At 33.8% G+C, this 13,938-nt stretch overlaps 1 protein-coding gene across 1 annotated transcript in view; it reads right to left on the bottom strand.

Annotated features, from left to right (window-relative positions):
- MACROD2 (mono-ADP ribosylhydrolase 2) overlaps nucleotides 1-13,938 on the bottom strand; it is a 2,040,087-nt gene that overhangs the window by 69,055 nt on the left and 1,957,094 nt on the right. The window contains exons 15-16 of the mRNA XM_081290808.1: nucleotides 9,301-9,375; nucleotides 8,941-9,033 (exon numbers count right to left, since the gene is read on the bottom strand). Coding sequence (XP_081146934.1) covers nucleotides 8,941-9,033; nucleotides 9,301-9,375 — 168 coding nt within the window. The remainder of the gene's footprint in view (nucleotides 1-8,940; nucleotides 9,034-9,300; nucleotides 9,376-13,938) is intronic.

Raw genomic sequence — 13,938 nt, 5'->3', positions numbered from 1 at the left:
CATACAGATGTGACTGACATACAGAACATTTCATCCCATAGCAGTGGAGTGCACATTCTTCTCACACCTTTTCTGATCATAATGCTATGAAACTAGAAATCAATAATGGGAAGACTTTTGGAAAATTCACAAAATAAGTGGAAATTAAACAAATGCCCCTAGCAACCAAATAGGTCAAAGAAAAAGATAAAAAAAAAAGAAATAAAAAAATCTTGAGTCACAAACACAAAACTCATAACATCAAAACTCACAGGATATAGCAAAGGTGGTATAAAGAGGGAAATGTAAGGTCATAAGGACCTACATTCTGAAAACAAAAAAGAGAGAGATATTAAACAAACTAACTATACCTCAAGAAACTAGAAAAGAAGAACAAACCAATTTCAATGGTAGAAAAAAAAGAAATAAAGATTAGAGCAGAGATCACTAATCTCTAATGAAATATAAAGAGAATATAGAAACAATAGAAAAGAACAACAAAAATAAAAATTGTTTTTTTAAGTAAAAAAACACAAGGAATTTATTCAACTAAATAGCAGTGAAATAAATTATCTGTTTTAAAAAGTGGGCAAGGAATCTGAAATGACATTCCTCCAAAGGAGACATACATACAGCCCAGAAGTACATGATAAAGTATTCAATATCACCAATCATCAAGTCAAATCCACCCTGAGATATGATATTACAGTTATTATGAATAGCTATTATAAAGATGACATGAGCTAACAAGTACTAGTGTGAAGAGAAGGGACTCTTTATACAGTATAAGTAGGAAAGTAAATTAGTATAACCATTATGGAAAACAGCATGGAGTTTCCTTAAAAAAATTAAAAATAGTTACCCTATGATCCAGCAATCCCACTTCTGGGCATGTACAATAAACATATTTACACATCCATATTACTCCAATCTCTACCTGCCTAGCCCACTTATGCTATAGATTAGAAGTGCATTTGTTAGTTCTGTCCCTTAAATGGTCTTTCACTACAAATAGTTATTATTAGGATCTCTAGTTTGCAATAAAATGTAAGTCTCACTTGTAGTGTACAAATAAACATATTTACACATCCACGTGTAGCTCAACAACTGCACTTCCATGTTCATTGTAGCATCATTCATAATAGCCAAGACATGGAAACAATCCTCATGTCTATCAGTGGGTGAATAAATGGAGAAGATGATATATAATAGAACATTATAGAACATACAAACACAGCATGTCATTAAGTTATAACAAAGAAGGAAATCCTTCTATTTGGGACAAGATGAATGCATCTTGAGGGTATATTGCTGAGTGAAATAAGGCAAACAGAGAAAGATAAATAGTATAATTTCATGAGTTCAATCTAAAAAATTCAAAGTCATAGAAACAGTAGAATGGTGGTTCTACTTCAATTACTGAGATTTTTTAAAAAGTCTTAATTCATGAACAATGGTCCATCTTACAATTGATGCATCATAGAAGTGCATCTACATCTCCAATATGTGTATAGTTTAACAGTGTGTGGTATGTGTATGGGTACAGCAAAGTGTATATAGCATAGCTTACAGTATCTATAGGATAGCAGTTATTTGCAGAAAATGATAGAAAACAAGTAAGATATAATCTCAGGTATAATTGATGGCTCCTACCCTACCCCAATATTATCTTAGTATTTTAACACAGCCTGTTAAATGTGTCAAATAGTTAACAATGAATACAGTGAGGTGGATAAAAGGGTAAAAATGTCGATTTTACCTTCAGTGTACTGTTAAGAAAAATTGTCTAAGATTTGACAATGGAAAAAAGACATCCCTGAGTGTCATTTCAATGGAATGCTGGGTATTGTCCATCTTTCTATCTGGAATCATCTGATTCTACAAGAGTATATTATTCCTTTCTATTCACTAGACTGTCTCACACATCTATAGAGGTAGAAGTTAACTTGCAGAAAACTTGTGATAAAGAAAATGAGATTTGTTCAGAGCAATGAAGATGAATTTTGTCTGGTGGAAAGAAAGGATACATTTTATTGTCCTATGTGATAAAAGTCAGTTCTGAAAATTTTGGTGCTCCTGAATTGTGAGTGTTTGAATGGATATATTCAGAATTCCTAATTGAATATGTACTGGGTATATATCCATATATTCAGAATTCCTAATTAAATATGTACTAGGTATATATCCATAATCCATGTGTATATCCATAAATAAATAGTTAATTTTATATGCATATATATGGGTTACATATATACATATGTCAAATATTATTTTGAATTGATTTTAATATCTTCCTGGTTTCCTCACTAATGAATGATTTAAATAAAATATTTTACATATATTCGTTTTATATTTGTATGGCAGTCATGATTTTATCTCTCTGAAAATTACAATTTAGCATTTTATAATGTCAGAGGGACTAAACTAAATATGATGAACAAATCACCAAATATTAATAGTGATACTAACTACTTTAGAGGAAGTTAATTTTAAATTCTAGGATGTGAAATGTAGTATATATAAAACAAAATTACATTTGGATGCAAATAAAAGTTATTCTTTTCATTAGTTTCGATAAGAATTCAGGTAATTTGTGGACAGAGTTGCAGAATTTTAGTGTTTCAGTCAGGGAAAAAAAAGTTCAGCATTTGAAGTCAGAATTCCACATTAAGGGAATTTTGGCTTTTGTAAATTACTTTGATAAGCCACATGATTGTAAAAATCATATACTTCAGGACATGACCAGACTGATCTAGACATGAGATGAAGTTTAACTGGAAATGAAACTGAGGGTGGGGAGATTAGAGAGGGGAGGAAATCAAATAAGAGAAGATTCAGGATGTAGCTAGATACTAGAGAGTTATTAGAAGAGATGATCTCTGAAAAGTCTCCAGATGGGGATGGACTAATAATTAATGACAACCTTTGATTTTAACATTCACTTAAGCTCACACACATCTTTGAGTGTGTGGTACTTCAGGAGGGATGTGAGGTGTCCAAGTAGGTGGGACTATCTGAGTGGGCGGCAAAATGAGGACTAGAGACTCTTACGAAATGCAAAGGCCCAAAGTGGGAAGTCACCAGAGGCTGGAACCTGGAGCTCAGGATTGGAAGAAACAGAATTCTCAGATATCAAAGGGAACTGTTGATTCCTTCTAACAAGTAAGATGGAGGTTCAGGGCAATATCTTTTCTTGATCTTAAAAGATGCTCAGAGCAAGCTGGAGGATTTGGACAAATTTAAGGGGGCTGAATAACTTCCTTGTGAGGTAGCTACAAGTGAACTTTATTCATGCAGTCTAAATTTATATATGCTTATACATATATATGGATATACATATACTTACTATGTGAATCAGTATTATTATAGCAGTGAATAGACTTTGCATTCTTCTGTTAGTTTATAGGTTAGTTACGTATTTGTTTGAGGGTGAAACAGAAAGAAGATTAATATTCCAAAAATAAATTTATCCAGGCCCTGTGGCACATGCCTATAATCCCAGATAACTGGAGGCTGACACAAGATTGCAAGTTCAAGGATAGCCTGGGCAATTCAGTGAGACACTGTCTCAAAATTAAGGGGGAAAAAAAAAGACAGGGGTTGGGCATGCGGCTAAGGTTGTAACTCAATAGTAGAGTGCTCCTGAGTTCAATCCACAACCCCTAGTGCTACTACAATAAATAAATAAATCTAAAAATCATGTTGAAATAATTTAAACATTGTATCTATACTTAGTTCTTACTTTATACAGTGTAATTTGAGTAAATTGGTTCTATATCGACTTATATTACATACATATAAGATATGTAGAAAATTTAAACATTTTAGCTTAAAATTTAGTAATTTTTATGTTCAGTGTATTTAACCAATACAGGGAATTTCATTAAACACTTTTAAATATTCATAAAGCACAAACAGGGCCCAGCCTTTTTGATTTAACTTACACCTTAAAACAAATCTTTGTTGACAAATTCCAGCTACAAAATATGATTAGGAAAGAAGGCCAGAAAAAAAAAATCATTTGAAAAGGAAACTGCCCTGGGAAACTAAATAATAGTGCTGCTAATGTGAAAAATGCAGTATTGCTAAAATTGATTTCCTTTAGAAAGATGGGTGATACTAAGATTTTCTGAAGATGGAAAGTTCTGGTAAGTTAATTTATTACTCAAGATGCGAGATGGTGATGGAAATCAAGCCCAGTTCTGAGCAGAGTTTATTATTCAAATTTGTACAATGTTTTGCATGAATCGAACATATGGCTAAACACTATGATCCTCTGTAGCAGTGAACATGGGCTGGATATGAAAGCCCAAATATTATTGATCCTATATATGGCTGTGTTGTTGCACAGAGACTGCTTTTCAAAGCTTTGTCAGCGATGCAGGAATCCCATCAATAATGGAAAACACCTAGCACTGTACAGTGGTGTTTTGTAGACAGGATAAATTCTCTAACATATTTGATTGGTAAGAGAAGAGGAAGAGGCTCATGTACCATGAATTCATGGAAAAATGAAACAGTAGCCAGAGGAGTTATGAGGAAAGATGTTTCCCATGTGAACTAAAGAAGATGATGATGGAAATCTAGTCTGGTTCCAGGTTTTGTGTGTAAACCTAATTTAAGCTCAAAGGCATTTTCCTCTTTAAGTACCTTCATGGGATAATTAGCTAACTAATGATGAGTAAATGATTTCTTATATAAAATATGGTTACCTTTTTGCCTGGTCTAAGGTACCTCTGCACTTTATAGAATAACATAAATAAAACTGGAAAAAAACCAAGACTTCAGTTCTTAGTGTATTAATAACCCTTGGCTTCCATGTCATCATTCTTGTTTCATGAAGAATGTGATTCTTCAGAATTGCCATTTTGAGCAAACTTAACAAAATTGGAGAATATTAACTGCCTGGTCTATGTCTCTCATAGCTACCCTAAATACATGGATTCTTAGAGGTTAAAGAATTGCCAGCAATCACACAACCAGGGATAAAAGCCATGGCTCTTTGTCCAGTGGTCATGCTGGTAAATTGCCAAAACATAAGCCTAATGACACGATAATATACTTGTCATTGGCTTGCCCTTAACTTTTTGCTCATATGCCTGTCTAGATCCATCTATTGCCAAGAAAACCTTAGATCATGATATATCTTAAACCTCCATCAACATTTTGGTCAGCCTTAGGTAAACAGATAAAATATTGTCATTCTGTATTATGCTTACTGATAGACAAAAAATAATTGGGAATGAATATGTGCATTACATGTAACAGGTGGAGTAAAAGCTCAATGTATATTCATAAGAAAACATAAATGGAAATTTTGCTGTACAATAATAATGCAATGTCGGTACAGTTGAGATTCCATGTCAAAAATTTCTAAATTCAACTAGAAATAAAAATCTTATGAAAAACATTTGAATGCTAACTGTATATATAGATCTTATACTACAATATGAGACTCCTTTTAGAGAAGATCTCCCGTAATTCTTTCCTATTTGGTTATTAACCTAAAAGATGTTATTCTACTGGATTTATATGTATTGCAGATCCTGCTGGGAAGCATAAAACTGGACTCATTTAGGAAGAGGCGATATGGCTCTATGAGAAAAGCTACCATATGTGAAACTTCGCTTTATGCCAGTTGAAATTTTTGTATTTTAGGTCTCCCAGGGACATGTCCATTATGCTATTGTGTAATTTTATCAGCGTGAACTTCTGCTGAATATTTTTCCTTCTTTTAAAAATCCATATTTTGGTAGGGCTAACTTCAAAACTTAATGTTGCAACATCTGTGCTCCTACACCTGGGAGCCATAGAAGATGTGTCCTGAAGATTAGCTACATTTTCTAATCTTATAAAATGCTGCAAAATCAGAGAAAGAAGTTACACATCTTTCCTGGTATGGAATTTTTTTTTTAAGAAACCATTTTCTTTCTCCTTAGAAAGATTCTCATATTAAAGGAGAATCAATAGTTTTAGAGCTATAAAAATATTTCTACAAATGTAATAGAATACTCATTTTTTTGTTCATAGATAATTCTTAATACATTTGTGCAACTTTCCATTAGGAGACTACTTTGCAAATATACACAGAACCTGGGGCTATAGCCTCAAAATGTTTTTGAAAAAGACTTTATATGAAACAAAAGAAAGCAAAATAAATTTGATTTCTTTGAATTTATTTACTATGCTTCTTTTGCAAATTCACTAATAGCTCAATGACATCATTGCAAATAGAAATTATGGTTTTATTATCATTTCTTAAACAGAAGAGATTGAGATCTTGACAAGGAGAAATTTATAAATTAAAAAAAATGCCTCAAACTCCAACTTCTATTATTTGCTCTATCTGTATTAAATAAAATAGGTAATAATGTAGGTTTATAGCCATATCAAAACTTCCTTCATAAGATGGTACTGTCAATCAAAAGTGAAGGACCATTTGTTGCTGAAGGATGATGTAGACTATGTGAAGTTTTTATGGATTCAAAATACTTAAGAACAATGAATGAATAAACTTGGGAAATTTGCATGTAGATTCTTTTGACTTTGTCATCGTTCTATCAAACTATGTTAAATAATAAATACTATGGAATGCTTCCTCTGTGCCAGGTATTGTTATAACTGTTTTACATGTTACTATTTGAAATGTCACCACAATAATATATGACAGCGGCTTTTGTCATCATCATCTCACAGATGAGGAACTTGAAAGAAATTAAGTGAAAAAACTGACTTAAGGTCGCCTCACTTGTCATTGGTAGAAGAACTACTATAGGGCACCATGAATCTACTCTGTCCTCATTTCCTTTGGGTACTGCTATGGTTTGGATATGCTTTGAATATCCCATGTGGCTTCCTATACAGACATTTAATCTCCACTGTGAGGCATTAAATGGGTGGAAGTTTAATCGGACCGTGGAGTTTAGATGTGAGGACCTTGGGAAGTGATTAAGATCATATAAGGTTGTTAGGGTTGAGCCCTCATGATCGAATCCTATAGCTCTATTCAAAATACACACACATACACCTGCATGCTCTCTGTCTCTTGCCATGTGATATCCTGTGCCACCCCAAAGCTCTACTAGCAAGAAGGCCATGACTAGATGGGGGCCACTGATGTTGTACCTCTAGAAACACCCAACAAAATAAACCTCTTTTCTTTATAACTTAACCAGTCTGTGGTATATTATTAGTAGCAGAAAAGGGAACAAGGCAAGTACTTTTCTTAAATACAACAAAATAACTCTCAATTCTTACTTTGATGCAAAGTATAAGATGACAGAGGTCATACATTTAAGGTTATTTCAATTTGAAATAATTGAAGTTGCAGAAATATTCAAAGCTGGGCCAAGATAAATATGATAAAGACAGAAAAGGAAAACATGGTTAACATAAGCCAACTGGTATTGCTCTTTTAGAGTAAAAAGTCACATTTTGATAAAGAAATTCAGGTTTAAGGTCACTACAAACACGTAGCAGATTTTGACCTGCCATTCCATCATATACAGAAGAGGACTGGCATACCTATAAGGAGGAGAGGAAAAGCAGGTATTTAACTTTTCAGTATTGGAGAAATGTTTCTTGCTAGGGAACTGTAAATGTGAGCTTTTTCGTTTACAGGTCAAGATAAAAGGAGGAAAATGTACCCATTGTTTGATGTTCTTTAACTCATTTGCATTTCTTCAGGCGCAATATACAAAGCAAATAATTTCTGCAATGAAAAGTTAAGTAAATGGGCACACAATGTGTGTTTTTCATTTTAGGATTAGAATCAAAGGGAACTATATCATGTATCTGAATCTGAGTAAAGGTTGCATCAATTTTCTTTCATCATTGTCAGACATAAATACTTCAAATGTACCATTCACTTGGCCTGCCAGGAATATGGTGGCATGAGACTTCACTAGGATTTGCAATACAGACAACGTCCATACAGATATAGATGTGGAAGAATATTGTGATACAAATACAGTGGAAAATTTTTGAAAAGTGTCACAATTACTAAGTTATTTAGCAATTAAACTGTATCAATGCCCCTGCCAAGAATTGTTCATAATTTGGAAGCTGTAGTTGCTATTGACCTGATTTTGCAATTGAGATCATGTCTGTGTTTTAATTTGGAAGCAAAATTGATCACACTGTTCTATAAACAAAGTCTATCAAGTTATCACCCTGCAACTGCTTTCCAAATACCTATTTAAGAACAGTATGATTTATGAGATAGTGCAGCAGACAAATTATTTCATGAGTTTTTTTTAAAGAGATTGCTTTATTCTTAAAAATTGCATCCTTCAAGTTCCTCAATAAATACAAAACTTTTTGATAATAGTTTTTAAATGGATTTTTATAAAAGATTTCTATCTTCACTCTATTATATTGGCTTATTGCCCTAAATATTACTTTAATATTTTCAAAGTGTTCATTCCTCATTAATCCTCAGAAATCATTATAACCTCACTCATTTTTAAAAGCAGTATTCAATATTATTGTATCCCAAGATTATCAGGAGAAGCTTGCAAATTGGAAGGTTCATGTGATGATGAGTGTATTTTACATAAATTGCTTTTTTAATCACTACCATGCAAAGGAAGACAGAATGAAATCAATACAAAAGGTTAATTTATGTTTTTAAAGCCATCAGATTTTTTAGGAATTTTCCCAGTAGTGCATAATTTTGATTTCTTACAGATCTTCTCAATACTAGAGTTTTAAAAACTTAACTTGAACCTCAATGAATAACAAAAGCATCTTCATTCTGTTTGAAAAGCGGGAAAACCAAAAAAGATGTTACAAGTTTCTAAATTTTACTCTAGTTTCAAAGGCAGGTTCAAGGTTAAAGGAATGTTCCTTTTCCCCCTTTACAGACTGCGATTGCATGAGGATAACTTTGATAGTTGAGCTCTGGGTATGAATACAAGGAAGCTCTCTACTCTTGATGGGTTTATTTAAGAGTGGTCCTACCTTTTCCACCTTTCTTTTCTTCTTGGTCATCTGTCAGTGGAATCACTTCTGGCTGCTCCACAATCGTGGTATCTTCTGGGTTTGATGAAAGCTCTAAATAGAAAGAGGCCAATAGAGACTCAGGGATGTTGCAGTTAGCATCATTGACAAAACACAGGGAGTACAGCATAGAAAGTTTAAAGTTGTTCTTCATTCCTTCAAGTTTCAGGAGGTTCAAAAAGCAGTAAACTGTTGTTTGTCACCCTCCAGGACTCTTGCCTCACACACACATGCACGCCACTCACACACACTTTATATATAGATGTCATGGTTCACAGCTTCATCTCATTCTCTGATAACAATATATTCTGTTTTCAGTACCTTCGGTTTCCATATATGAGCTCTGGGACTCTGTCTCAATTTTCGTTTCATTCTTTGTTGAATCGTTCTCTTCTCCTGTTAAGAATAGTGATTGAAAAATAAAAGAAATGTGATATGCATGACCATAGGTTTATCCCTGGTTTGAAAATGCTTCAATCATGCATGGAGAGATATAGAACAGTTTTGAACTGAAACAGAGGGCAACAATATCATTTTTCAAATGATCAAGTTTATATCAATTTTTGTGAGATAATTTGGGCCCACAAGTCTCCTCTTTGGTTGTTGTAATTATTATTTAGCTCATACATTTAACTACCTTTTAAGAAATAAATATTTTCGATATTGAGGATTCCAAAAAAATCAAAATGTCACTTGCAATTGCATATTATTTTTTTTTTAATCAACAGAGCATTAAAAACCTGAGTAATGGGAGCACACAGGAATAGATCATGTAACAGCTCAACTTTTCTCTGAAGTCGTCTATTAGATATAGGAAAGATCAGGAGAGAATTCAGTCAACTCTTGATTACTTCAAGGCTGATTATCCAGTATTCACTTTTCTTCCTCTCCCCCGGGCTACTCTCCTTCCCCTCCCCTTGAGCGTTTTAAACATTTAAATTCTCATTAACAGAGGAAATAGAAATGTGTCTATTTTGCCTCATGCTAATGAAATATTTTGTATTGAGGGTATTTAACTATTGAATTAAAAAAAAATCCAGAGCTAAGATGAGTTATAGGATCAAAAGGGACACAGAGAAGCTTGGGTTGTTTGCTTGGGTACATCCCTGGGATAGGCAGCATTATTGTTTCAACTTGTCCCTCCTTCTTCCTGTAAGAGGATTATATTTTCCTGTTACCATGTGACCTGTATAGGCCTCTTTGGGTAAAGTATATGCTGCCACCCCCATAGACATCAGGCCTGTTCATGTGACTTGGTCTACAAAATGCCACTGGAAGACATGTAATGTACACTACATCTAAGCAGAAGCTTAAGCTCCATTGCATGTTTCCTCCAGCTCTTTTGCTCCTAACAAAGCATGCTCTATCAGTCTAGATCCTGGAATAAAATCATTTAGAGCAAAGACAAACAGGGCCAGGCATAAATGCAACACACCCTTGTTGTCTAATGAAACTTTGGGGCTCACTTGGTACTGTAATAATGCTGATATACACAGCCCCTCATCCTTTATCTTCCCATTTGATACAACTGTCATTAAACTACCCTCTATATTACTTTCCCTTGATTCATTCTCTCTTAATGTGACACTGATGGGAAAAAAGTCTTTTTTTATGACATCCATTCCTCCTGAGCTCAATTGTTATCAAAAGGATCTGATAAAATAATTAAAACTAAAGCATATTTACATATCTGATCATTGAAGATAAAACCTCAAGCTGTCTTTAATAACTTTCTTTCATTACTCCTAGCTAAAGTTCAATGAAATCCCAAGTACTGATGATTCTGCAGAATGTTTCTTTTCCCATACTACGTTCCTCTTCTCCTTTTCCTCACCAGGGGTACAGTATGTGTCTCTTGGATCGTTCATCTTATTCTCTTATAATTGATTTTGTGCATCAATAGTAGAACGGTTTTTTAAAACATAAATTTGATCAAGATCTTTCCCCTGCTGAAAATTCCCCATTCCTTCCATTGCTACTCAAATTATGGTCAGTGGGAAAGTGGAAATGGAATGATGTGGAAGGTTTTTTAAAAATGAAGAATTTCAGTCCTCACTCCAGACCTGCAGAATCAAAGCCGACATTTTTATGAGATCTCCGTAGATTTGTGTGCATGCTAAAGCTTGAGAAGCACTGGTCTATGGGATATAAGTGTATCTTCTAGTTAATGATCTCATAAAAAATACAAGACTTTGTCTAGATGCTTCACATCTATTATCCTTAATCATCACATTGTCCTGGTAAGGTAAATATTGTGATCCACATTCTGCTTTCAAAATCTATTACTAGGTATATCTCACCACAAATACCACAAATATCTCTTTTATTTTTGTTTAGACTGGAAAATATCTTTTTGCATTTGAGTTTGTAAAGTAGGGTCTACCTTGCATATAGTAAAATACACAAATTGTTAAGTGTACAGCTTAAATGACTCCTTACATAAATACACATGTATCTTTATGAGTAAGTACCACCCAGAGGAAGAGCATTTCTAGCACCTGTGGCTTCCTTCTATTGATGCCCCCCAACAAGCAACAGTTTTTTTTATTGTTGTTGTTGTTGTTTTTCATATACACAGAACAAATGCTATTTTGTGTCTTATTTTTGCAAGACCTGCTGTCTGGTCTGTGAAATTAATTTCAGCTGCTTCATGCTTAAAGTGGTCATTATTTTTTATTGATATGTATTATTCTACTTGTCTGAATATACTATGCTGTATGTAAGAACTGTTTTTGGTTTGGGACTATTATGAATAACACTGCTAAAAAGCATTTGTACAGGTCCTTTGTACTATGTATTCATTTCACTTGAACATGAACCCAGATGTGAAGCTGATGAATAGTAGGAAATAAATTTTGGTTATGTTAGGTATTTTGGTCACAGTGAGGTAAAGCTAATAAACTCAACCACGTATGGAGTCTCATTAAATGCTAACTATGTCAGGTATTGGGAGTAGATTTTTAAATAAGATTGAGTACTGTCCTAAAAAAGTAGATAGTTTCACATCACAGGCATTAAATATTGAGTGAGCACTTTCTAAGAAGATGTAATACAGGGTTCCAACTTTTTGATAAAACCACTTCTAGAAGATTATAGCATGACAGAGAACTAAGAGGAATGAATAATACATTGGACAACAAAATCAAAATTGAAACAATACACTAAGTGAAATAATATGAATCTTAATAAGGATATATGTAAAATTCTAAAATCAGCCTCAAGAAATGAGAGGCGAGGACACCAACCTAATTTTTTTTGATTAAAAAAAAATTGAGCCACAGTTTTTGAATTCCAGATTTTCTCTAAATTAATACTAGTTAGACATCAAAATGGCTGGATGAAACGAAAGATACTAATATGAATCACACACACACAAAAAAATAAAGGGCATATTTTCAGTTTTTCTCCTAAGAAACATTTTACCATGATGGCTATTTCCAGTTATCCAAAGGGTATTTAAAAATTGAAACATAAGAGAATTATGTTAAGGAAAACTGCTTTTATAAAAGATGTGTTCCGAAAAACAAAAACTATAGAAAATGTATTTGTTGTTGGCACTATGAGCAATAATGAACGAGGAAATGAAAAGGTGAACTGATGAACAGGAAACTGAGTGAGAAAATAAGAAAAAAAATCTATTAACCTAAAAGTGTAGTGACAGTATTAATATCTATAGTTGATGTTATAGAAGAGAAAAACCCTATAGATAAACGAACTGATGTTTTAGGTATCAAACTCTCGAATGAAAGTACACCAAGGAAGCAGAGATAGTGAGCAAAAGGGAATGAGAAATGATAATAAACAGGACAGAAAATATATTATGAGGTTTAAAATAGAAACGATTTTATTTTTAAAATCACACACACGTGCCTTTCTTCATATTTATATCAGTGCAGACAAAAAACTGGAAGTCTTTTATCTCAGATTTCAACATTGATTACCTTTGAATGGTAGGCAGGATTTTAAGTTACAGAATTTTCATTTTGCTATCATATGTTTTATAAGAATTGAACATTTTATAATTTAATAATTACGATGAGAAAGCTTTAAAGGTAGAGAAAAAAGCCCTCAGTGATATCAGAGAAGAAACATTTCTTGCTAAATTTTCTCTTGTATGGGTGTGTACATGCATTTGTGATGAAATTGTGTGTATGTGTGTGTGTGGTGTGCATGCAGCCAAATCAAATTCCTTTTTTCTAAGTCCTCATTCTTGAATTCTAGAAAACTAACTGGTTAAGTAACTTGTTTTTCTTGACACTCTAATTTTGTGTCTTTCGCAAAATCAACTAGCGTTCTCCCTATACCAAATATTCATCATTTTCTAAACATATTTCTTCTTGCCTTTGTACCCATTTAGCATTCTTTCCCATTTGCAAAAATATTCTTTTCTTCTCCCTCAAGTTCATCATCTTTTCTGGGGGAGATGGGGGTGGTTAGAATGTGCCACTAGAATATCTCCTAGGTTCCTATATCTCTTGGTGAAGTGTCCAGGCACATCCATGTTTGTTTATGGGTGGCTGATATTAAGAGGGAACCTCCACTATTTATTGAATGATGCTGTCTATCATTGCTAATATGGGGAAGTGACTATCACATCTAATCATTATACCAAGGTCCTAGCTACAATCTTTAACTCATTCTTTGTGATTTGACTTTGTCTGTACAATGAAGGGAGAGAGTAGGGCAATCAGGGAGTAGACACAGTCCAAATTCCTGACTGTCCCCAGGCAGCTTTTGATAAATTTGCAGAAGGATTCAATCAGGAGTGAGAAGATCACAATTCAACAGGGCCTGGGGCACTGATGATAAGGTGGGACTGCCTGAGGTGGCAGTCTGAGGCTGTTGATGAATACCAGGGATTTGGGGACTGTGAGGCCTGACACTTCACTTTGAAGATGACAGGCCATTTCAGAGCTTTTTGGGGATCAGTTCTCTCCCCTGCCCTCTTCACTTGTCTCT

Source organism: Spermophilus citellus (assembly GCF_964194105.1).
Source record: "Spermophilus citellus genome assembly, chromosome: 4".
Lineage (NCBI taxonomy): Eukaryota > Metazoa > Chordata > Mammalia > Rodentia > Sciuridae > Spermophilus > Spermophilus citellus.
Note: the sequence above shows the minus strand (reverse complement) of the source record. Positions and strands in the feature narration are given on the sequence as shown.